At 49.3% G+C, this 20,929-nt stretch overlaps 10 protein-coding genes across 10 annotated transcripts; 5 read left to right on the top strand and 5 right to left on the bottom strand.

Annotated features, from left to right (window-relative positions):
* Window positions 1-5: 5 nt before the first annotated feature.
* Window positions 6-2,552, bottom strand: BDV37DRAFT_258368 (tRNA (guanine26-N2)-dimethyltransferase). The gene has a single exon (XM_032083036.1). It carries the CDS (start codon window positions 2,434-2,436, stop codon window positions 166-168), a length of 2,271 nt encoding a protein of 756 aa, XP_031937560.1. The 5' UTR covers window positions 2,437-2,552; the 3' UTR covers window positions 6-165.
* On the bottom strand, window positions 2,505-4,055 carry BDV37DRAFT_258366 (uncharacterized protein). The gene is made up of 2 exons (XM_032083035.1): window positions 3,689-4,055; window positions 2,505-3,631 (listed from the first exon to the last, which is right to left on the bottom strand). Exons 1-2 carry the CDS (start codon window positions 3,915-3,917, stop codon window positions 2,844-2,846), a joined length of 1,017 nt encoding a protein of 338 aa, XP_031937559.1. The 5' UTR covers window positions 3,918-4,055; the 3' UTR covers window positions 2,505-2,843.
* A 260-nt stretch (window positions 4,056-4,315) lies between these two features.
* BDV37DRAFT_258364 (putative C2H2 finger domain protein) lies at window positions 4,316-5,278 on the top strand. The gene is made up of 3 exons (XM_032083034.1): window positions 4,316-4,451; window positions 4,541-4,567; window positions 4,637-5,278. The coding sequence occupies exons 1-3, from the start codon at window positions 4,443-4,445 to the stop codon at window positions 5,219-5,221; spliced, it is 621 nt and encodes a 206-aa protein (XP_031937558.1). The 5' UTR covers window positions 4,316-4,442; the 3' UTR covers window positions 5,222-5,278.
* Window positions 5,279-5,288: 10 nt separating this feature from the next.
* Window positions 5,289-7,186, bottom strand: BDV37DRAFT_258361 (pyruvate dehydrogenase (acetyl-transferring) subunit E1 beta). Its single transcript, XM_032083033.1, has 5 exons — window positions 7,145-7,186; window positions 6,785-7,039; window positions 6,594-6,717; window positions 6,228-6,514; window positions 5,289-6,169 (listed from the first exon to the last, which is right to left on the bottom strand). The coding sequence occupies exons 2-5, from the start codon at window positions 7,030-7,032 to the stop codon at window positions 5,698-5,700; spliced, it is 1,131 nt and encodes a 376-aa protein (XP_031937557.1). The 5' UTR covers window positions 7,033-7,039; window positions 7,145-7,186; the 3' UTR covers window positions 5,289-5,697.
* Window positions 7,187-7,412: 226 nt separating this feature from the next.
* Window positions 7,413-9,340, top strand: BDV37DRAFT_274654 (Metallo-dependent phosphatase-like protein; the record flags this gene model as incomplete). Its single annotated transcript, XM_032085274.1, has 2 exons — window positions 7,413-7,594; window positions 7,663-9,340. 2 exons carry the CDS (start codon window positions 7,413-7,415, stop codon window positions 9,338-9,340), a joined length of 1,860 nt encoding a protein of 619 aa, XP_031937556.1.
* Window positions 9,341-9,398: 58 nt separating this feature from the next.
* On the bottom strand, window positions 9,399-10,908 carry BDV37DRAFT_211308 (enoyl-[acyl-carrier-protein] reductase). Its single transcript, XM_032080018.1, has 2 exons — window positions 10,577-10,908; window positions 9,399-10,499 (listed from the first exon to the last, which is right to left on the bottom strand). Exons 1-2 carry the CDS (start codon window positions 10,792-10,794, stop codon window positions 9,458-9,460), a joined length of 1,260 nt encoding a protein of 419 aa, XP_031937555.1. The 5' UTR covers window positions 10,795-10,908; the 3' UTR covers window positions 9,399-9,457.
* BDV37DRAFT_211316 (glutamyl-tRNA(Gln) amidotransferase subunit HER2) lies at window positions 10,909-12,792 on the top strand. The gene is made up of 4 exons (XM_032080019.1): window positions 10,909-11,161; window positions 11,235-11,559; window positions 11,618-11,793; window positions 11,859-12,792. The coding sequence occupies exons 1-4, from the start codon at window positions 11,023-11,025 to the stop codon at window positions 12,755-12,757; spliced, it is 1,539 nt and encodes a 512-aa protein (XP_031937554.1). The 5' UTR covers window positions 10,909-11,022; the 3' UTR covers window positions 12,758-12,792.
* A 1-nt stretch (window position 12,793) lies between these two features.
* Window positions 12,794-15,541, bottom strand: BDV37DRAFT_211364 (SPRY domain-containing protein). Its single transcript, XM_032080020.1, has 2 exons — window positions 15,348-15,541; window positions 12,794-15,209 (listed from the first exon to the last, which is right to left on the bottom strand). Exon 2 carries the CDS (start codon window positions 14,912-14,914, stop codon window positions 13,082-13,084), a length of 1,833 nt encoding a protein of 610 aa, XP_031937553.1. The 5' UTR covers window positions 14,915-15,209; window positions 15,348-15,541; the 3' UTR covers window positions 12,794-13,081.
* Window positions 15,542-15,953: 412 nt separating this feature from the next.
* Window positions 15,954-17,551, top strand: BDV37DRAFT_274650 (snoRNA-binding rRNA-processing protein ENP1; the record flags this gene model as incomplete). The annotated part of the gene is made up of 3 exons (XM_032085273.1): window positions 15,954-16,325; window positions 16,380-16,624; window positions 16,678-17,551. The coding sequence occupies 3 exons, from the start codon at window positions 15,954-15,956 to the stop codon at window positions 17,549-17,551; spliced, it is 1,491 nt and encodes a 496-aa protein (XP_031937552.1).
* A 1,500-nt stretch (window positions 17,552-19,051) lies between these two features.
* Window positions 19,052-20,905, top strand: hacA (transcription factor HAC1). The gene is made up of 2 exons (XM_032083032.1): window positions 19,052-19,570; window positions 19,625-20,905. The coding sequence occupies exons 1-2, from the start codon at window positions 19,344-19,346 to the stop codon at window positions 20,721-20,723; spliced, it is 1,326 nt and encodes a 441-aa protein (XP_031937551.1). The 5' UTR covers window positions 19,052-19,343; the 3' UTR covers window positions 20,724-20,905.
* The last annotated feature ends 24 nt before the right edge of the window (window positions 20,906-20,929 follow it).

The raw sequence follows: 20,929 nt of genomic DNA, 5'->3' as shown, positions 1-20,929 counted from the left end.
CTCTCCAGCTTAACCCCCCATTCTTCTCCTGTCTCATGTAAATTATATATATATCTAAGGTAGCTTAATCGAGTAACTCCGATACGCATTGCGACAAGTTGTTCTATTCAATATAAATTCGCTACTAAACAAGCCACACCGTCGAATACGAGACAATATGGATTCTCAGCCTTGTCTGCGCCCAGACGCTCGATTTAATGGACCCCAGTTAGCGCGAGGGTTGAGTTGATATCTGACGAGTCGTTTTTTGACCACTTCTCTACCTAGAGACTCGTCGAAAACAACATCCAGCGTGCTGGTATTAGATTTGTTTGTAAGTGTTCCATGGACTTGGTTGGAACTCTGCGGCTCCTTTTGCATATTAGCAGGTCGAGAATCTGACTCGCTTTGGTTCAACGCCTGCCAGAAGCCGGAACGGTACAGCGCGGCTTCGACTTTTGTCACTACGTCGGAGATATCCTTCCCGTTTTCGGCAGCAGACACGATCTCTTGCTTCAGCAAATTTAGATTTTTCTCGCCCTCCTTCAGCTTCTGAATGTTTTCCCGGCTTTTCGCCATGATAGCAGCACCGGCAGTGCTAGGCTTAAGAGCATTTTCTTTGATAGGAGATTTTTGCCTCACCCATTCTCTCATGATCTCCCAAATCACGTCCCAAGGTGCATCTGTGCGGATACTGTTCGGTTTGGTGTGACTACGGGTACATTGGTAACCCAGGTGTCGCACAGCTCCACGAAAAGCATCGGAAGAGATGGTGGATGTATGAAGGACTTTTGACAGAGCACTCAAACTGAAATAGAATGGGTACGGCTCTCGAAGTGCCGGGTCCATCCGCGGGATTATGGCTGGATCTTCGTTTAGTTCAGCATCCTTGATTTTGGAAAGAGTAGTTTCTGAACTGGCACCCTGTATAGGGTCGTTGGGAATCAGGTCCTCTTCAAGTGCTGTAGTTAACATGCCTTCGATTCTGTCTACCGTTTGATATATGCTTCTATCCACCTCAGGAAGCATAGCAAGAATCCTTCGGATGAAGTGAGGGTTATGTAGCGGCCCGGCCCACATTGGGCCGCCTATGTGAGTCTTCATCCCACAGTGCGCACAGTTCGTATTTGCCATGGGTCCCTGGGCGAATCCGTGATGGTAGAAAGGGTTCCCGTTTTTATCAAGTCGTGGCTTCGTCTGGGTCAAAGGCTGTGTTGACCAAGCTCCGCAGCCTGAATCACAGTTGTAAACAACCATTGTATTACCCGACGCAAACTTAACGTCTGCTGGAGACCGATGAACGCGGACAAAGACTCGGGCGTAAAAATCGATTGACAGAGATAGAAGTGGCTCTATGGCCAGCCCGTACTTGGCAGCTGACCCCGCGAGTGCGTGAAGGATTAGGCGTAGCCCACCTTCATGGGAGTGTGTACCTTTCGTTGGTACGCCACCGTACAATGCATATGATTTTTCCGGGTATCCGTTGGATGCCCAAACCCCGGCATCGGTGCAGGTCACGCAAAGCAAACCCCCATCCTTGACAGCCTGCACAGCAGATTCCATAAACGGTGCAGCCGACCCATAAGGATCCAGATCAATAACATCAAACTTCCCAGTGTGCAGTCCACTAGTCTGAGTGTTGGCCGGGTTAAGAGTGCTGTACATGTAAGTCCGCGCATCGCCGGTGTTAGGTTGAATGAGCTTCCCAAGTCTGTTGTATTCGATGTTCAACTTCATTGATTTGATGGCAGACGGCGAAAGATCATTCGCAACAATGCAAGTAGCAAATGGAATCTCTGATGCATATCGTAGTGCACGCAAACCAGTAGCAGACAGAGCATCTAGAATTGTAAATGCTGGCGTGGTATTTTCTCCAGTGTGCGACTCTGAGGCTAGATGATCACTTCTTCCTGTCTGATTGTCAAAATTGCTTCCTCTACCGTTTGGTTCCTCTTCATCACCATCCTCCCTCTTCCGTTTCTTGCCTTTTGATTTCCCATCCGCTGCACCTCTTTTCTGCCTCCTTTCGGCTCTCTGCTTTTTTGAAGCCAGCACATGTTCCCCATAGGCTTTGATTGCAAGTACACTCAGGTCGCGATTGAATTGCTGGATAGGATTGTAGAATACGGACTGAGCCTCGTCCTCTGCCTTGAGATCTCTTCTTGTTCCTGTGGAGGCTGCAGCTTGGGAAGGTGGGTTCAGGATGAACGCATTCCCTTCTTTCACCGCGTGGTATTCCTTGCCGTCATACTGAATGAGTTGATTTAGAATACTAGACTTTGGTTCTGTTTCCATGATTGAAGATCGTGAGAAGCAATATCGTATAGAAAGTGGGATGCCGGGGGCAAGCTGGGGGTTTTCAAGTCTTCGGAATGTCAGGGCATTGGTCCGTATAGATTCGAAAAAGGCCAAACGAAGTGTCGAGATACGGTAAGGACCCAAGAGACTCAGGCTCATCGGCTCCGGTATAGACAACCCAGTTCGTAAGGCAGCAGAAGTGTTTAGCTTTGAACTGTTGGTTATAAGTTTGGTTCGCCGCACCCGAAAAAAAAAGAAAAAGAAAAAAAGAACAGAGGATCGGACATAACGCACGGACCATTATTTTAAGGTCCAATACATTCTCACGTACGGGAGTATATAAATAAAATAATTGCAGAGCGCATCGCGCTCTGCAACCAACAATATGTCCATCTTCTTTGGGAAAGGAAATTGTTGTCTCTTAACTGAGCTACCAAGCAAGTTTCACTGTTGAGTATTGTACTGCATATGCATGAGCTGCAACCGAAGAGCTTGTTTCCCTCTTTATATATAAAGGTGTGCGTGCCTGCATAAAGTCCGAAAATTTCTCCAACCATATACCCATTTCATAGCCAGGGCCCGAAAATAGGTACTTGTTTATAAATTTCATTCCAGCCACTGGCCTCCCATCCCGAACCCTGGCCTCCACGACCAATTATACCCAGAGCGCCCGCCAGCCAGACAGTTGTTCCTAGCGCGGCAACTCCATTGACTATCCACCACATTTTTCTCTTTCTCTTGACCTGCTCTTCGCTTTCCGTGTGCCCTAAGTAACTTTCCATTGAGCATTTCTTATAGCCTCGTTCCTTCTGAGCAGTGGTGACCCGCCAGCCCATCCAAGCACCCCATCCTCCAACGATATGCCACATCCCAACGGCGGCGAGGGTCACGTAGTATACATTCCAAAAGACAGGGTTTCGTGCGATTCCATGAGCAACATAGCCCAAACCCACTCCCGAACTCCCACCATCGGCGATCAATGGCGTGATACGGTTTACGAGGACGTGAGCGCCAAGGAACGGGACGAAGCAGTACCCTAGACGTGCTTGCAGGCTCATCCGCGGCCAGAAATTCAGGGAATATCTCTGGACCCTAGTCTCCGCCCCATACAGTCGTGCACGGCGAGAAGAACGAAGATTGCGGAGAGTAATGCCGGAAGCGATATGAATGAGGATGGGAACGGTCAGGATCACATGTTCAAGCCCTGGAGACTGGTAGATAGGTCTCGTAAGAAGCAGATAGGTTTCACTATCTGGAACCGACCGAGTCGCCAGAGGGAAAAGAGAGGTGTTGGCGAAATGCAGCGCGAAGAATAAAGTGGGGGGGTACGTTGAGTATCTCTGAAGTGCGGATACTGGAGTCACCCCGACTGTTAGCTCAATGTAACCCAAAATAGTTTAACAGGACATACACCATGAATCCCAGTTGTGTCCACGGAGACCTAGGTTGAATCGGGGCTGTCTGGCTTCTGATATATTTCCAACTTTAGATGGACAAACTTGTGATTGAGGGATGTATTGGCCACTTTCAAGGTCGGAGAATCCCTCATGCACTGGTGAGGGGTCCAGCTCCTGCATAGAAATTACCGAGTGCGTATCGATATCGTTTTGTTTTGGCGAGATGCTTTCTTTGGAGGTCATGGTAATAGATTGAATCCCGTCAACCTTTTACGGGTGTCAAGGCGGATTAGGCTTCTTCGTCGTCTTCTTCTTCTTCTTCCTCTATTCTTTTGCCTCTGATTTTTTTGCACCTATATAATCATCGCAATGGTGGTATCATCAATATCGCTAAACATGGAATGAGGTATAGGTGATATTCTTTTAGTACTCTTTTCATCACTTCATCTATTCCTTGGAATGCTTCCCCCAATGCAACCATTATGATTGGTTGAGAGGTCACCCATGTGGAAGCTTAGCCTATAGAGGAAGGTCCTACAGGTACCCGTGACCCATAAGCTACCTACGTACTAAAGTACTCGAACTAGCTGCGGGCCTGGGTTCATCTTTGAGCAACCTTAGGTACAACATTAAAAGACCGCAAGACATGATTTATCTTCTCACTCTTTCTCCATTTTGAATTGACTGAGATATTCGTTCAAATACACATTGCTCCTCAACGTACCAAAATCTCGTTTTCATTTCCAAACTGCTGTGCTCTATAGCAAGATGGCACCTGTATGTCTATCGTGTTACGGCACCGAGTCCCCGTTAAGCTATATAATGGAAGATTCTGGCGTTGATGAGCTGATGTCTAATAAAACTAGCGTGGCTTTACCAATCCTGCTCCCAAAGTATGACCCAATTCCGCCAACGGACTGCGGAAGCTGGTCTTCTTGACTAATTCACGAGCTTCGTTACAGACAGAGTCTGCACGCTCTGCTTTGAGCTCCTTTACCTGTACACTCTGCAACAAATCGTATTCGCGGCATCCCGAGTATGAAGCACATATCTCTTCTTACGACCATCAGCATCGCAAACGCCTTCAAGATCTCAAACAACTCTCCCGGGACCCAAACGCTGCGGAGAAGGCTAGGCGAGCGGAAAAGAGGGCTGACGCAGAGGCTGGCCTAAGAGTCATTGATACCAAACCTGGCACAGCAGTGGGAACTGGGGGCGGGGGTGGTGGAGGTTTCAAGAAAGGGGGATTTAAGAGCTCCTTTACGGCTGTCAAAGGTCCTGTTGCTCCGACAGCACCAACGAAGAAGAACGTACTCGGGGATGATGACGAAGATGAAATGCCAGAAACAACAGATCGGAGCCAACGTGCTCAGGCTACACAAGACTCAAGTGCTCAGCCTGACTATGCAGAAAGTGACACGGATGCTGAATACGCGAGTGATACAATGGGTAGTGACTACTATGATCCCCTTAAGCCGACGGGCTGCTTCTCTGGTTGTGCCAGTACTAGACATATACCCATAGAGGCTGCTGTGGTCAAGGGGTAGGGTCAGTCACAACGAAGATTATGGGAAAGGGTTGGCGTTCTTGTTCGGAATAGGGATTATTGGCCTTTTTTTTTTTTTTGTTTATTTTCATTTTTAGGACTTGCAAGGACCGTAGGATGATCGTCTGTAGGTGCCAGCCATACTACCTAGTACGACTACCTCGGATGAAACTCGAAGTACACTCCTTCGTAAAAGGCTTTCAGAAGCTCCTAATAGGAGCCGGATTGAACTCCAGGGGCACCACGATGCCCTCGTCCGAGAGAATGTACGTCCGGAAGAGTACAGACTTATTGTATGGTAAGCCTTGAAGATGCAATAAAGGTTGTTCTTTAGTATAGTCGTACAGATTTCCAACAAGGGAATTTAGCGGTAAGCCCCGCGAAAACAAAATATAAAAATGTATGCAACGGCAAAAGGGTACTAGACACAGGGTGATTACTCGGCTTTATCTCCTCCACTTCTCATCTCAACCCAATTTACAAGCGTAGAAGCTTGGTGGCCTGGCCAAGGATGGTGTCCACCTGGGGAAAGCTCATCTGCTCAAGGCCGGCGGCGTAAGGAGTAGGCACCTCAGCACCGGTGACACGAACGGCGGGGGCAGTCAGGTAGTCAAAGCCGTACTCCATGGCTAACGCCAGGATTTCTGAGGAGACGCCAAACATAGGGAATCCAGACTCGACGCACATGATGCGGCCGGTCTTCTTGAGCGACTGAATAATTGTCTCGACATCAAGGGGCTTAACGGAGCGGAGGTTGATCACCTCGGCGTCAACGCCGTATTTCTGCTTCAGCTCAGCGGCAGCGTCCAGAGATAGTCCGACGCAGCGAGAAAGAGAAACAATAGTCAAATCCTTTCCAGGACGTTCAATCTTAGCCTTGCCAATAGGCAAGACAAAGTCATCCTTCTGAGCGGCCTCGCTCATGGGGAAGGCCTGACCATATAACAACCTACGCATTGTTAGTTTAGAATATCCTATGTCATCATACTTGCTTCGGTCACACATACTCGTTCTCCAGAACAACGACAGGGTTGGGGTCACGAATAGCAGCCTTCAACAGACCCTTGGCGTCCTCAGAGCTCCATGGGGAAACAACCTTGAGTCCGGGAATGCTACCGTACCAGGCCGAGTAGTCCTGTGAGTGCTGAGCGGCAACACCGGCAGCGAATCCATTGGGGCCACGGAAAGTGACGTTGCAGGGCTGAATACCACCAGACATGTAGTGAGTCTTAGCGGCAGAGTTGATGATTTGGTCAATAGCCTGCATGGCGAAGTTGAAGGTCATGAACTCGCACTAGATTTTGAAGTTACTTGTCAGCGGACAGAATTTCTCCGGTAGTCGACAGTTGAGTATCTCGTCGATATGCACTTACAACGGGGTGTAAGCCAGCAAGAGCAGCGCCAACCGCCAGACCGCAAAAGCCTGCTTCTGTGATAGGCGTGTCAATGACTCTCTTGGGGCCGAAACGGTCCAAAAGACCTCTTGTCACTTTGTAACTATGAGGGACAAAAGTCAGTGATGGACGCAGGACTCGATAGTGTTTCTTTCCAGGGATAGCCATACGCTCCGTTATACTGTGCGACCTCCTCTCCCAGGATGAACGTTTTCGGGTTCGTCTCCAGTTCCTCGGCGAGAGCTTCGTTCAATGCATCACGAACAGTGACTTCCTTAACACCAGTTTCCGTAGCATAGCCCCGGGAGCGCAGGATGAAGGGAGCGCATGCCGATTGGGGGAAGGCCGGACGGCGAGGAGCAGAGAGACGCGATGAAAGCAGACGAGCTGCAGGGCGGAAAAGTCGGGGAGCAGCCATGGCCGGGCTGAAGGACATTTATATCAGCAGAAGAAAGGAGAGGGTGTTCACAAGGCCTCCGCGGTGAACGGATCAACAAGTGAAGTCAGAAGGAAGGAGAGAAGATAGATACCGGAGCGAAGGGTTCGCAATTCCGTTGTTTCGGGACTTGGTCGTCAACCTATTGGGGATTTTAGTTTTTGGTGAGCATTTCGAGAGACTGTTGGGTTGGGGATGACTAAGCAGCGGGCGGTCCTCACCGGCGGCTCCTTCCGTGAGAGTGATAACAGATGCGATAACGCTGGACTCCGTACTCCGTTCCTCGTGTGCTACGACGGAGACTCTAGTCCTTCCTGCCGTCCACTTAATCATCCATCATTATTGTTATGATAATAAGAAGGATGATCTTCGATCGGTCCTATTCGCATATTCTCTCCTTCTTCGCCCTCATCGCTCCCATACTGGCTCGTCAGCCGTCCGCTCCGGAACCCATCGCGGCCCCTTTGCGTGAGCTGAAATGGGGACAACTCAATTTTCTCCATACTACGGATACTCATGGCTGGCTAGCCGGCCATCTCCAGGAGTATGCACATTGAGCTGGACATGAATCCCTCTGCGGATGCCAAATGATACTGATTGAACCCAATATAGGCCCTCTTACTCCGCAGACTGGGGTGATTATGTCTCCTTCGCCACCCGGATGCGAGAGAAAGCGGAGGCACAAGGACAGGACTTACTCGTCATTGATACGGGTGACAGGGTAGAAGGCAATGGTCTCTATGACTCGTCGGAACCGAAGGGTGTCTATATCTCGGAAATTCTGCGGCAACAGCATATCGACCTGTTGTCAGCCGGGAATCATGAACTGTACAAACAAAACACCTCGGAGGCTGAACTCTTCACTACAGTCCGTAATTTCCGCGGGAACTACCTAGCATCTAACATTGATATAATACATCCTATGACCAAAGAGACTGTGCCATTGGCTCCTCGGTTCAAGAAATTCACGACCGAGAAGCAAGGTATCCGTATCATTGCTTTTGGCTTTCTTTTCGATTTCACAAAGAACTACAATAACACCATCGTCCATTCAGTGGAAAAGACTATTAAAGAAGATTGGTTTCAGGAAGCTATTAGGGACAAGGAAGTTGACCTCTTCTTGGTGGTGGGGCACGTTCCTGTTCATTCCAAGGAATACGATGCTGTCTTCAAGGAGATCCGGATGATCCGTTGGGACACACCTATTCAGTTCTTTGGTGGTCATTATCATATCCGTGACTTTGCCAGATATGACTCTAAAGCGTTTGGGTTAGCAAGCGGTCGGTTTATGGAGACAATCGGCTTCATGTCAATCGATGGCCTAACCACTAGCAAACAGCTCGTAAAGCCTGCTTTGACAACCCCAAGCTTCCATCGAAGATATATAGATAATAACCTTTATTCCTTCTACCACCACACTGGCCTTGACGAGGAAACTTTCCCTACGAAGGTGGGTCGAAATGTGTCTCGGCTTATCCAGCAGTCTAGGAGCACTCTTAGGCTCGATAAGGTACACGGCTGTGCCCCTCGGGATTTCTGGATGTCGCGCGTCAAGTATCCAAGTGAGAATAGCATTTACACTTGGCTTGAGCAGCAGGTGCTGCCCAACTCATTGCACGACAAATCTCGCGCTGGCAAGCCGGCTCTAGCCATAGTCAACACTGGCGCCATTCGCTTTGACATATTCAAAGGCCCTTTTACCCAAGACTCGGTATTCATAGTGTCTCCTTTCACCAGCGGTTTTCGTTATCTTAAGGACATTCCTTACGAGAAGGCCACTTTTATAGTCGAGATCTTAAACAAAATGCCACAGATTCTGACCGATGCTGACAACCGATCCAGCATCACTTGGGGACTTGCGCCCCCAGAACAGTCAGCTTATTCCTCTGATATAATATTTGACGATAGCCTCGCTCTGAGCTCTACGAATTACCTCAGAGATCAGGCGCCGCTGCTGAGCAACGATCATTTCGAGCCCAGCATTATCCCTGGGTATATTACTACAGACGATGAGGGCGCCGATGGCGATGACACAATTCATTCGCCCATCTCGTTCTACCGTGTTCCCAATTGCATCCAGGCTCTAATCTCTCCAAAAGAGTCGGCGGCCCCGGAAACAGTGGATCTCGTATATATTGATTTCATAGAATCCGACGTGGCTCTAGCAGCCAAATTTGCGGGGCTGGCTATAGACATCACTCAGGACAGTAATGTGTATATGCCGGCTACGACACTATCGAATTTGATCTTGGATTGGGTCAAGGACAACTGGAGTTGTAAGGAAGTGTGAAGTATTACGGAAAACAGGCCCTCTCTACTGTCGTTACTTTATTACATCTTAGTTCAGACGTTCTGCACAATTGTGGGTAGACATATGCATTACTTGGCACATAACCATTACAAAGATTCAATCTCCGCCTTCGTACTTGAGCAGGCCCTTTCCACTGCGATAACCACTCAAGGTTTCCTGCACGCCAGAGGTGAGTGCCGCACCGTCTGTGTCCCAGGTCCACTTTATTTCCTCCACGGGGATGTCTTTGAATTTGCCCGCCCGGGTCAGCTGTAGCACATCGTTGATGGTGTTCTCCTTGAGTTGAGGATGCTTATCCCCCCATTTGCTCACCCAAAATCCATCAAAGACGAGGTTCTTAAAGATCAATAATCCGGAAGGTAAGGAAACTGGCTGCTTTGACATCGCGCCGTAGGTGACCAGGTGGGAGCCTGGAGCGAGGGTCTTCGCCAATGCAGTGGCGTTCTTACCACCCACACAGTTCAGAGCAAGTCGGATCGGCTCCCTTCCGTTGCGAGTGAGGCCGCTCACCACGTTCTTGAAATCGCCTGAAAGTAACTCCGCTTCCGTGACTACAGCAGTGGCACCGAGTTCATGAAGCTCAGCCTTCAGGAGTTCTGTTTCCTCTGGCGTCTTCCTCTCCCGGACGACATTGATTGTCTTAATACCCCATTCTCGTGCGAGTTGAATGGCAGCACGACCAACACCACTGTTTGCTCCGTTCTGAATTAGCCATTCCTCTCCACTCCGCATCCAGTCCCATTCACAGAAGTCCTTGATCATGCGGTAGGCCGTGACTGGGTTGACGCTGACCGTGCTAATCTGGAGCGGTGATAGACCTTCTTTATTCTCAATTTTGATCAGCTGCGACTCATCCATCTGAGCGTGTGTGCGCCAGGTGCCCTGTCCTGTCTGCTTCATGACGACCCAATCACCCTTGCTGAGGTTCTTGACATTAGAGCCAGTCGCAATAACTTCAAAGGCGCCCTCATTTCCACCCACTGCACATGGGTCTTGGGTACCAAGGGTTGTCTGGAATGGAGGTTTGCTCGGATACACCCCCTGAATCTGGTTCACGTCGGCCGGGTTTAGAGGCGCCGCAAGAAGACGAAGAGTAACCTGAGACCCATGCGGAGGGGAGATGGAATGCTTGTGGAGGCTAGAGATGAACTGGTTAGGCAAGCTTCATTGTACTCACGTTGCAAGTAGTTTGTGTGAGCCTCCGGCATCACTTACCGCAAAACGTCTTTGGGTTCACCATATCGTGAATATACGAGTGCTTTAGATTGTGTGTAGCCATAGACTGAAATGTATCTTTTACTCCCAGTCCATGAGCGAGGCAATGCTCCTATACACGGGCGGGCATTAGCCGGAACAGAAGCGGCCCCGTAGGCTTTCCAGAAAAGGGACCCATGGCTGCGAGAGATGGATCGCACTACACCATGCGAGAACATGGTATCAGTCGATTGCGGTCTGCCGGGTACTGAGAGGGTGAGAAGGTAATGGGTGTGAGGTACTAAGGTAGAAGAAAATGAACGAAAGGTCGGGTAAGTTAAATGACGTCGTTCCTTTGACTCGGCCCGACGGACGCTAAACGCGAACTGGCGTTGGACTTTTTTCCCCGTTTACTTCTTGTAAACAGTCGAGCCTCGGCTTCTATTCCTAACAGAAATTCACTCTAAATGTCCCTTCTGCGGGAGGCTGAAAGATGCATTGCTAACCAGAAGTCTCATGTCGCTCTCAATGCCTTCATAACTGCACTACAGCCTTCGGGACCGTGGCGGGAACAGGTGAAAGACGCAGACCTCCGAACGGAGCAAGGTGAGTTGTTGAATCGCTACACATCCTTGGCCATTATTGGTATTGACGAATGTTCTTTCCCTATCGCCCTCAGGAACACCCAGATCCAAGGTGGATGGTCGGTTGATTGCTATCAAAGATAACATATGTACGCGTGACCTTCCGACAACATGCGCTTCGGGAACCCTTGAGGAGTTCGTGAGTCCGTTTAACTCCACCGTCGTGGAGCAATTAGAAGATGCAGGCGCTGTAGTTGCCGGAAAGACAAATCTTGATGAATTTGGCATGGGTTCTCATTCGGTCTATTCGCGATTTGGGCCGGTGAGGAGTTTCTGGCAGGGTCGCGATGCTGAACCCCTCTCAGCCGGTGGCAGTTCGGGAGGGAGTGCAGTTGCAGTAGCCACAGGCCAATGTTATGCGTATGTTCTCTTCTCGGTATCTCCGTCAAATAGGTTCACTGAACAATACAACCAACAGCGCGCTGGGTACAGACACTGGAGGGTCTGTTCGCCTTCCGGCGGCATACACCGGGACAATTGGGTTCAAACCATCTTATGGCTTGATCTCGCGATGGGGTGTAGTCGCATATGCCAACTCACTGGACACGGTTGGGATCCTAGGGGGAAGCATAGCCAGCGTTCGCGATGTCTTCAGTACGTTTCCCTATCTTCCCCATTCTATGTCTTGCTCTGCGCACGGATTTCTAATGCGTCTCCAGATGTTGTGAACCAGCACGATCCACGCGACCCTACAAATATCTCTCCATTATCTCGCTCGCGAATACGTTCATATCTCCAGTCACCCTCTTACGCATCCCGACTAACATCCACACCCCTCAGGGTTGGGGTTCCCATAGAATACAACATTTCCGAACTTCACCCTACTATCCGATGCGCTTGGTCCCGCACTCTAGCTTATTTGCAACAGCAAGGTCACAGCATTCATGCAATCTCCCTGCCGACGACGAAACTAGCATTATCAGCATACTACGTGCTAGCTCCTGCCGAAGCTTCTTCAAACTTGGCCAAGTATGACGGCGTCAGGTACGGAACTCGTCGCGGGGGTCTAGACAGTGATGAGCAGCCGCAAAGCACTTTATACGTCAGTACAAGGGGACATGGATTCGGCCCTGAAGCCAAGAGGCGTATCGTCCTCGGGGCGTTCAGCTTGAGTGCCCATGCTATGGACAATTATTTTATTCAGGCTCAGCGTGTTCGGCGCCTCGTCCAACGTGATTTCGATTGCGTATTTCAAATGAAGCAACCGTTGGCATTTTCCGGGACGGAGCTAAAACGGGCACCGGAACACACTGGCGTAGATATTCTCATTTGCCCGACTGCCCCATCGCCTCCCCCGCGTATATCCGACCTGATAGATTCGGACAATGGCCCCTCGCCTTTGGACGCATACATGAACGATGTCTTTACCGTGCCTGCTAGTCTGGCTGGTCTCCCGGCCATGTCTGTCCCGGTCACTGTGAGTGGCGAGAAACAAGACTCCAATAACGCGGGTTTGGCAGGCATTCAAATTGTCGGTCAGTACGGAGATGACCAACTCGTGTTGAAGGTGGGAGAGTTACTCGAGAACCAAAAATATAAGTCTCGTTGCTATGCGTAGATAATTCGAACTAATAATATGGTGTATATCCATTCTTCATTCAGTTGTGCTAGAAATCACGCTTTGACTTGTGTCTTGGGTATATGTAGGGCTATATGAGATGTAGCAGGAACATGGAAGCTTTATTCAAAGTTTGGTGCCTTGTTTGCGGCAACTTATCAAACCAACACATTCCAAATAATATACATGGGTCCAAATTTCCGGAAATGCAAATTATACCCTATTCAAAGAGGTGGAGGGGTGAAGCAGGTGCGCTGCCAAATGCACATATGCCAGTCGCCCTCATACGGACCAATAAAGCAAGTTAAATGAACAATGCTTGATTCAAGACATCTCAATATCATGGCCCACAGTGGTATTTTCAGGCCCAGCAGCGGGTTCTGTATTCGGTGTACCTACTACACCAACACTGGCCGCATCTTCAACGGTAGAGTGTCCAGTACCAACATCAGGGGAGCCTTCGTTGCCGACACTATTTTCCACAGTGGAAGGGCCCGTTCCAGGACCTGCAGAGATGGCGGATTCATACGCAGCCCCCACACCTCCCTTAAGGACCTCTGAGCCTCCTACGGCCCCAGTACCAGTGCCATCCATCTGGGCATTGCCGACGACGTCACCGTCCACCCCACCCCAAACGAGCATCGCCTCAACCTCATCAACGATGTCAGCAACAACATCTTCGACTATCTGCTCGTTGAAGCGCTCCCCAATCCCCCGAATCAACTCGCCGTTCTCTGCTTGAGGAGGTCCAATCCACCAGGGACCTTCGAAGCGGCATTCAACTGCACCCCCCCCGTAACAACTGACAGCCGGGTAATATCCGATCATTCCGTCATCCGCGTTCTCACGCTCGCCAAGTCCTAAGTTATTGGTCCCATTTGCAAGTCGGCTGGCCGGTGGAAGGAAAGCATACAACTCCTTGAATGCAGTGCCCATTTTCACGCCATTCTTAAATATTGTGATACTCGAACCAGGCAGTGTACGCAAAGATGCATCCTCGGTGTTCATCGGTGACGGTGGTCCGAACGTAGGCGTTTCTTTAAGATTGAAGGCGTAATCACGTAACTGTTTTGTGGGGAAAACATTCGATTGTTGCCAGCAGAAGTCAGATTTGTAGTGGAAAGGGATCCGGTCACGGATAACGTTTGTAGCTACGGGGAGCTCTATCGTAGCGTTGCCATTGGTAGCAGGGTCGTAAGTTCCTTCGACGATTTTCTTGTGGAGCGAAAGTGGCGGAAGAGTGATAAGCATACCAATGACATCTCCTTCGCGGATCGACTCGCCTTTGGGGAAAAAGTATTCGCAGCGCATCCGGTTGACCACCTCGCCATTCACATCACGGATCCCATAACCATAACAGTCTACTCCGACGTTGACATCCAAATCTGCCTCCCTTCGGGCAAAACCGAGACGGACATGGCCTCTTGATGGTATGCAAGAGTTTCCGTTGGCAGGTGCTGTCTGCGGGTCACTCAATACACCGCTGATGATGCGCGCCTCGTAGTAAAAGGTCCCTTCGCGCGCACATACATTAGCGCGCGCGGTGTGCCACGGTCCGGTGGTAGTAACGGCAAGTGCGTCTTCATTAAAGAGTATCGCTGCCGGTGAATCCTCAAAGCTGAAGCGAGCATTATAAGGACGAACATCGGTCTGACGGTATTTTATATGTGGGAAGCTAGTATCGGCTATGGCGTAGCTATAGCGGAACCCATTTTTATTTGTAAGCTTGTCAACGACTTCGTAGAAGCTCCAACTCTGGCCAATTACCTCTGATGTTTTCCGACTCACTAAATTTAGCTGGCGAGGCTGGGGAGGTAGTAAATCGGATGGCCTCGGCTCAGCAAGCAGCAAAGGTCTGAGAATATTGAGGTCCGAACTGGGGAGAGCGGTATTTTGAACAGCAGTTGCTCTCTTTTTGGCGGGCACGATTTCTTGATCCAATCCCTTAGCCTCGCGCTTTTTACGACTGTCACGTTTGTTGCGCTTGGTCCTTGGACCGTCAGCTTGCACTGACGCATTGCTAGCGGGCGCAGGTGATGATCTTGTATTCGTATCTGATAAAGGTCCATTGAAAAACGGTATTCCACTGGGAGGCAAAATTGGCGAATTTATATTCGACGAAGGTGCAGAAGACCCAGCCGGCGGCATAGATGCCATGGCTGAAGTTGTTTCGCAGATGAGCTGTCCAAACAGCCAAGTCAATTATGAAAGGATGGTTCAATGGCCCTGGCTCCTATGGCGTAAGATCATTAGTTTGCTGTTTTCTTATTGTGATGTTACAAGCGTGAAGGGTGAGGAGCAGACAGATTCCAAGCGATCGCAATAGGGGAAGTTGGCTTGGCAAAGATCCACAAAGTAGACGATTTCCCTTCGTTAAAGGGAGACAAGTATCGAGAATAAAGACGCCGGTATTCAAGAACAGAATCCAGAAGATCTAGACAAACTAGAGAGTCTGCGATAAAGGAATAGTCGGGTCAGGCATAAGCACAGTACATTTGAGAAGAATATTTTACAGACAGGACTGAAAGTCTATTAATGCACAAAGGGTGGCAATGATGAATTGATAGAGTCCAAGCCCTTGCCGACTCACCAATCTGCGTTTTGCAACCACGAGGGTCAATCGATGGGTTTATTATGCCTTCCAACCAAGTTTACTGGATGAAAGTTCTTATATGATAAGATATCTGGGATCCTGGGAGTAGGTAGGAGATCAACAAGAATTCGTTATTAGCAAAGCTGGTTATGATGTGACATTCACTTCCCACAAAGAACAATCAATGGTCGTCGTCCCTGTGCATCTAGTAAACATGAATGAATGATACCTGGAGCAGAAACAGTCCTGGTCTCGGTAGTCGAGGGCGGTCAGCAGAGTTATCTTGGGCAGAAACACAATGTTGGTGGATTCCCTTAGATGGAGGGGCACTGGGCGGTGAGAAAACATTGGCCATTCATCGTGCTCTGATTGAAAGCGGTGAGTATCCCAACACCCACTTTGAATACTAGTCAAAGAAAAAAAAACTGCTTTGCAAAAAAGTCAAGATCACATGATCTACAAATTTACACACATTTTCAAGCCCATGTCGAAGCTCAATTATACGATCATTTAGACGGCCAGGCTCTTATCATTGTTTGTTATGGTATAGAATTCTTCAGCTACAAATCATACTTTCACAACGATCTTTGGAAGCCATTCACAATGCCCAAAGCTACATCATCTCGCTCGGCCGCTGTTGGTCGTCGACACAATCCTCTGGCTGAAGATATCGTGACAACAGGCCATTTACGGACCCATTCCAGCAAAAATAGTAAACGCAAGTCGCGATCCGATGAAGACCAAGATGATGGTGAACGTTTCATCGATGCAAAAATGTCGCGCAAAATCCTGCAGATTGGGCAGGAACTAGCGGACGAGGATGCTGCTGAGCAAAGGGCTGCTTTGGGCATTACAGCGGTGAAAGATAATACGGCATTTGATTTCGAATCTCGATTTGATGACGATGAAGGTCTTTCCGACGACGAAAAGTTTCAGGATGACCAATGGGGCGATGAGGAAGAAATTGAGGAAGTGGTCTGTTATTGAATTAACCCTGACGCCCCATTCTATGGCTAATGTCTCATGTAGGAGGTCGATCCAAATGACCTTGACATGTTCCATAAATTCGTTCCCGGTGGCGACGAAGATCCTATATTCAATCCTAGTGAACCGGGCGCTGGTGGTCAGAGCACAAATTTAGCCGATCTCATCCTTGAGAAGATTGCTGAACATGAAGCAAAGCAAAACGGAGATAGCGGTCCCTTCATTCAGGGCGGGGGGCTACCAGAAGATGCAGTTCAGATACCGGCCAAGGCAGTGGAAGTATATGAGAAGTAAGCATGAAAACCATGTCTCCCATATGATCTAAATATTAATAGGAGCCTAGAGTCGGTATGATACTCTCCCGCTACAAATCCGGGCCACTTCCCAAGCCTTTCAAAATTCTTCCTTCTGTTCCCAATTGGCCGACGCTCCTTTCCATCACTCGACCGGAGTCATGGACCGCCAACGCTGTTTATGCTGGAACGAGGATCTTCATCTCATCGAAACCCGCAGTTGCCCAGGAGTTCATCTCAACAGTACTCCTAGATCGGGTTCGAGAAGAAATCCACGAGACTAAGAAACTTAATGTGCATACGTACAACTCGTTGAGGAAGGCACTATACAAACCCGCCTGCTTCTTCAAGGGGTTACTGTTCCCTCTTGTCTCTAGTGGCACTTGCACGTTACGCGAAGCACATATTGTCTCCTCGGTCATTGCCCGTGTATCCATCCCGGTGTTGCATTCTGCGGCCGCTTTGTTGCGCATGTGTGATCTTGCTGCGGAGCAGTCTTTGACGTCACTAGAAAGTACCGGCGCGGTGAACATGTTCATTAGGGTGTTCTTGGAGAAGAAGTACGCGCTTCCTTACAAAGTCATTGATGCGCTAGTCTTCCACTTCCTACGATTCCGGGCGAGCGACAACGATGAGGACTCAATGATGACGAATGGACGTTCACGGGACACCAACAAAGCGTATAAACTTCCCGTTCTTTGGCACCAGTCGCTCTTGGTCTTCGCACAGCGTTACCGCAATGACATCACTGAGGATCAACGAGAGGCGCTTCTAGACTTACTCCTGGTGCGCGGCCATAAAGATATTGGCCCCGAAGTCAGGCGGGAGCTGTTGGCTGGCCGAGGTCGAGGTGTTGTCGTGCCTGATCCCGAGAAACAAGGTGCCCTCGATGCTGGAGATGATACAATGGACGTTACCATGTAGGTGGGTATACATGGATAAATCTTTAGTCACCTCCCCCCTTTCCCATCTGACTTCTACGGTTTTGATCTTGAGTCGCGATCCGGATCGGCGTTATCATGGCATGATGTCTTTCTTTCCCTCTTCTTTCGGTTTTTGTATATATTCCCATGGTATCAAGTGAATTTTTGTTTTCTTGCCGATGATATTCGGGACAAAAGTGGACAGTGGGACAAAACGAATACAAGTAAATTGGCACTAAACGGTGTAGGTGATTGGCTATCCTCTGTAGATCACGTCGCTGAAACGTTCTGGAATAACGAGGGGGCAGGGGTTTATTTTTATTTTATTACGCTTGTCTCTTAGTTCATGCTCCCCACCCGTCAAAGCATGACAGGGTTAGACCAGTATGTAAAAAGACATGACTGTCACAGAAAGAGAAAGCGAAACAACAAGAAACCTCCCTGTGGACCCCTTGCAATAAGGACATGGGGATACATACATACCTTTCGCCTAGCATACCACACCATCGATTCGGTATGCCTTCCTCGACGACATTATTTAGCCCTTTTCGAGCGATGCATGCACTCAGACCTACGGCGAGTCATATTGCGTGGCTCAGTACGGATTAGCAAGGTAGAAATGAGGACTGATTAGTTGAGTGCGTGGCTGAAAAACGGGAACAAAAGAAAGGCGAGGGGATTCTGGTGCATTCCATTTTCATTGTTACAGGGCGAATGAAACCCTTCAATGGATGACCATTGAAACCAGTGGAGCCATGTTCTTCCCATTGAAAGCTGAAGGAGGATATCCACATTCTAGGCCCAAATATGTAGGCAGGTACAACTCCTCCAAGAAAAGGAAAAAGAGAAAGATACTGTTCTTGCTTGACCCCGCAAGGCGGAGTGTTTGAACTTTGGACAGATGCACCGGAAATTTTTTGTAAAAAAAAAAAAAGAAAAACGATCCGATTAGTCGTACCTACAATCTGTACGGACGACGGAGGATATACTCCGTAGTATCATCAACCCGACGGGAATCCGATGGATACTGGGGGCCTGCTAGCAGATCACTCGTATTCCAACTTTAGAAGTTCAGGCGCTCCAGGCAGCGGCATCAAGTGAAGTCTCACCCTCTACCCCACATCATAGAGGGAGCCTATTGGGTATTCTCTATCAGACACGGAGGCCGAGACCTCCAAAAGGGGCGAAAAAAGGGACTCCACCCCTGTGGGAGGTGGTAACTAGTTGTTGCAAGTAAAGAACAAAAGAGGCTGATGGCTGTGGGACTGGACGATGACTGGTCGTTTCAGCACGTCAATAATACGGAGTACATCCGCAGTACCGGTTCGATGGAATGCGTGAAGGGAAATCGCCCCGTGCCCCGTAGTATCCATGTAATGATACCGTCAGGTAGGCTGACGACCATGACTCCGCCCCCTTGCTGCAGGGGCGCGGCGGATGAGACCACGTTGGCCTTTTAAAGAGTCAACCGTTCCCCCAAGTCCACCTCGAGAGAAGACACTCTGGCCTTCACACAACCTTTACCCTCTTTTGGTTTTGAACACCTGTCCTTTTTCAACAATCCCACTTGCGGTTTCTGAAACTCTACCCTAATTGAATCGGGGCCTAGCCTCTGCTCACTCAACCGTTATGACACCGTGGCTTCTACCCTTGTGATCTGGGCCCGTGGACGTGATCATATTACATCTTCCGAGCAAGACGTACACTCTGGAGGGGGTTTTGTTTTTTTATTTTTATTCTCAACCTCTGGGAGAGCCAATACATTACACGTTCTCTAGAGTTACGACCACCTTATGATCACTATGTCTTGTGATATGGAGAACACCATGTCTTCAGTAGAGTCATTGCCCTCCACACCGGCATCGGAGGTACCGGTGTTGACGGTCTCCCCGGCCGACACATCCTTGGATAACGCAGATGTGAAGACGCAGGAAGTCAAACCAGAAGAGAAGAAGCCCGCAAAGAAGCGGAAGTCGTGGGGCCAGGAACTACCAGTGCCCAAGACAAACTTGCCTCCGAGGTATGTCGCTTTAGTTAAAACAGATGCCCTAGGATAATAGCTGACATGGCAAAGGAAACGTGCCAAAACAGAGGACGAGAAGGAGCAGCGTCGCATTGAGCGCGTCCTTCGAAATCGTGCGGCAGCTCAGACGTCCAGGGAGCGCAAAAGGCTGGAAATGGAGAAGCTGGAGAATGAAAAAATCCAGATGGAACAACAGAATCAGTTCCTGCTTCAGCGGTTATCTCAGATGGAAGCGGAGAACAATCGCTTAAGCCAACAGCTTGCTCAATTGGCTGCTGAGGTCCGTGGTTCTCGTGCCAACACTCCAATGCCAGGCTCTCCAGCGACAGCATCTCCCACCCTTACACCTACATTGTTCAAACAAGAGCGTGACGAACTTCCTCTCGAACGCATCCCGTTTCCCACTCCCTCTCTTAGCGATTACTCCCCTACCTTGAAGCCTTCCACTCTGGCTGAGTCCTCCGACGTGGCACAACATCCTGCAGCGGTGTTGTGTGACCTGCAGTGTCCGTCGCTGGACTCGAAGGAGATGGAAGCGCCCTCCCACTTTTCGACCTCGGCTCAGACCTTAAATATCACCCTACAGATGACGTTGCAGCTCCTCTTTCTGACGATGACTTCAACCGCTTATTCCACGGTGATTCATCCGTTGAACCAGATTCTTCTGTCTTTGAAGACGGGCTTGCCTTTGATGTTCTCGAGGGAGGAGATCTATCAGCATTTCCATTTGATTCTTTGGTTAATTTCGACTCCGAACCCGTCGCCCTCGAAGGCATCGAGATGGCCCACGGGCTTCCGGATGAGACTTCTTGCAAGACTTCTAGCGTGCAACCCAGCTTTGGCGCGTCCACTACGCGATGCGACGGGCAGGGCATTGCAGCTGGCTGTTAGCGAAAGGTTCTCTCAGGGAAGCATGTCGGTCACCGATACCCAGGGGGTTCGGTGGAGCTGGGAGTCGCTCCTAACCTTATCATGGGCGATAGACCGACTTGAGAGCCCGGGACGACGCAGACGAATTTTACATGGTTTGAAGACATCGCAGATTGAGCGGCGCAATAATCTAGGGAAGCGTCAGATGAATATCCGGAGTTTATGGAGTTCAAATAAGACGGAGACGTTGACGTCTCCGCTTACGGGCAAGGATTGCTGAGGGCCTATTATCTGTATAATAATTTTGAATGATTTCAAATAAAGAGACCGCTAGCGACTGAGCGGGTTCAGTCTTAATTTTTCGTTTCTCCTGTATTTTTCCTACATATACGCTTTGACAGTCGCAACGCAGCCACTCCAAGAAGGGATGATTCTCTTTATAAGCGACGACAAATGCTGTCCCACGATCGTTGGAAACTCAAGGAT

The sequence above is a fragment of the Aspergillus pseudonomiae genome, assembly GCF_009193645.1.
Source record: "Aspergillus pseudonomiae strain CBS 119388 unplaced genomic scaffold BDV37scaffold_82, whole genome shotgun sequence".
NCBI classification, from domain to species: domain Eukaryota; kingdom Fungi; phylum Ascomycota; class Eurotiomycetes; order Eurotiales; family Aspergillaceae; genus Aspergillus; species Aspergillus pseudonomiae.
Note: the sequence above shows the minus strand (reverse complement) of the source record. Positions and strands in the feature narration are given on the sequence as shown.

Coding starts and splice junctions, on each gene's coding strand:
- BDV37DRAFT_258368 (XM_032083036.1), bottom strand. CDS start 2,436: ATGAGCCTGAGTCTCTTGGGTCCTTACCGTATCTCGACACTTCGTTTG.
- BDV37DRAFT_258366 (XM_032083035.1), bottom strand. CDS start 3,917: ATGACCTCCAAAGAAAGCATCTCGCCAAAACAAAACGATATCGATACG. Junction 3,632..3,688: donor ACACAACTGGGATTCATGGT/GTATGTCCTGTT, acceptor GGGTGACTCCAG/TATCCGCACTTCAGAGATAC.
- BDV37DRAFT_258364 (XM_032083034.1), top strand. Junction 4,568..4,636: donor TTACCAATCCTGCTCCCAAA/GTATGACCCAAT, acceptor GCTTCGTTACAG/ACAGAGTCTGCACGCTCTGC.
- BDV37DRAFT_258361 (XM_032083033.1), bottom strand. CDS start 7,032: ATGGCTGCTCCCCGACTTTTCCGCCCTGCAGCTCGTCTGCTTTCATCG. Junction 6,515..6,593: donor TTGCTGGCTTACACCCCGTT/GTAAGTGCATAT, acceptor TTCAAAATCTAG/TGCGAGTTCATGACCTTCAA. Junction 6,170..6,227: donor GTCGTTGTTCTGGAGAACGA/GTATGTGTGACC, acceptor AACAATGCGTAG/GTTGTTATATGGTCAGGCCT.
- BDV37DRAFT_211308 (XM_032080018.1), bottom strand. CDS start 10,794: ATGTTCTCGCATGGTGTAGTGCGATCCATCTCTCGCAGCCATGGGTCC. Junction 10,500..10,576: donor GAACCCAAAGACGTTTTGCG/GTAAGTGATGCC, acceptor GTTCATCTCTAG/CCTCCACAAGCATTCCATCT.
- BDV37DRAFT_211316 (XM_032080019.1), top strand. CDS start 11,023: ATGTCCCTTCTGCGGGAGGCTGAAAGATGCATTGCTAACCAGAAGTCT. Junction 11,162..11,234: donor AGACCTCCGAACGGAGCAAG/GTGAGTTGTTGA, acceptor TATCGCCCTCAG/GAACACCCAGATCCAAGGTG. Junction 11,560..11,617: donor GCCACAGGCCAATGTTATGC/GTATGTTCTCTT, acceptor TACAACCAACAG/CGCGCTGGGTACAGACACTG.
- BDV37DRAFT_211364 (XM_032080020.1), bottom strand. CDS start 14,914: ATGGCATCTATGCCGCCGGCTGGGTCTTCTGCACCTTCGTCGAATATA.
- hacA (XM_032083032.1), top strand. CDS start 19,344: ATGATCACTATGTCTTGTGATATGGAGAACACCATGTCTTCAGTAGAG. Junction 19,571..19,624: donor AAGACAAACTTGCCTCCGAG/GTATGTCGCTTT, acceptor GACATGGCAAAG/GAAACGTGCCAAAACAGAGG.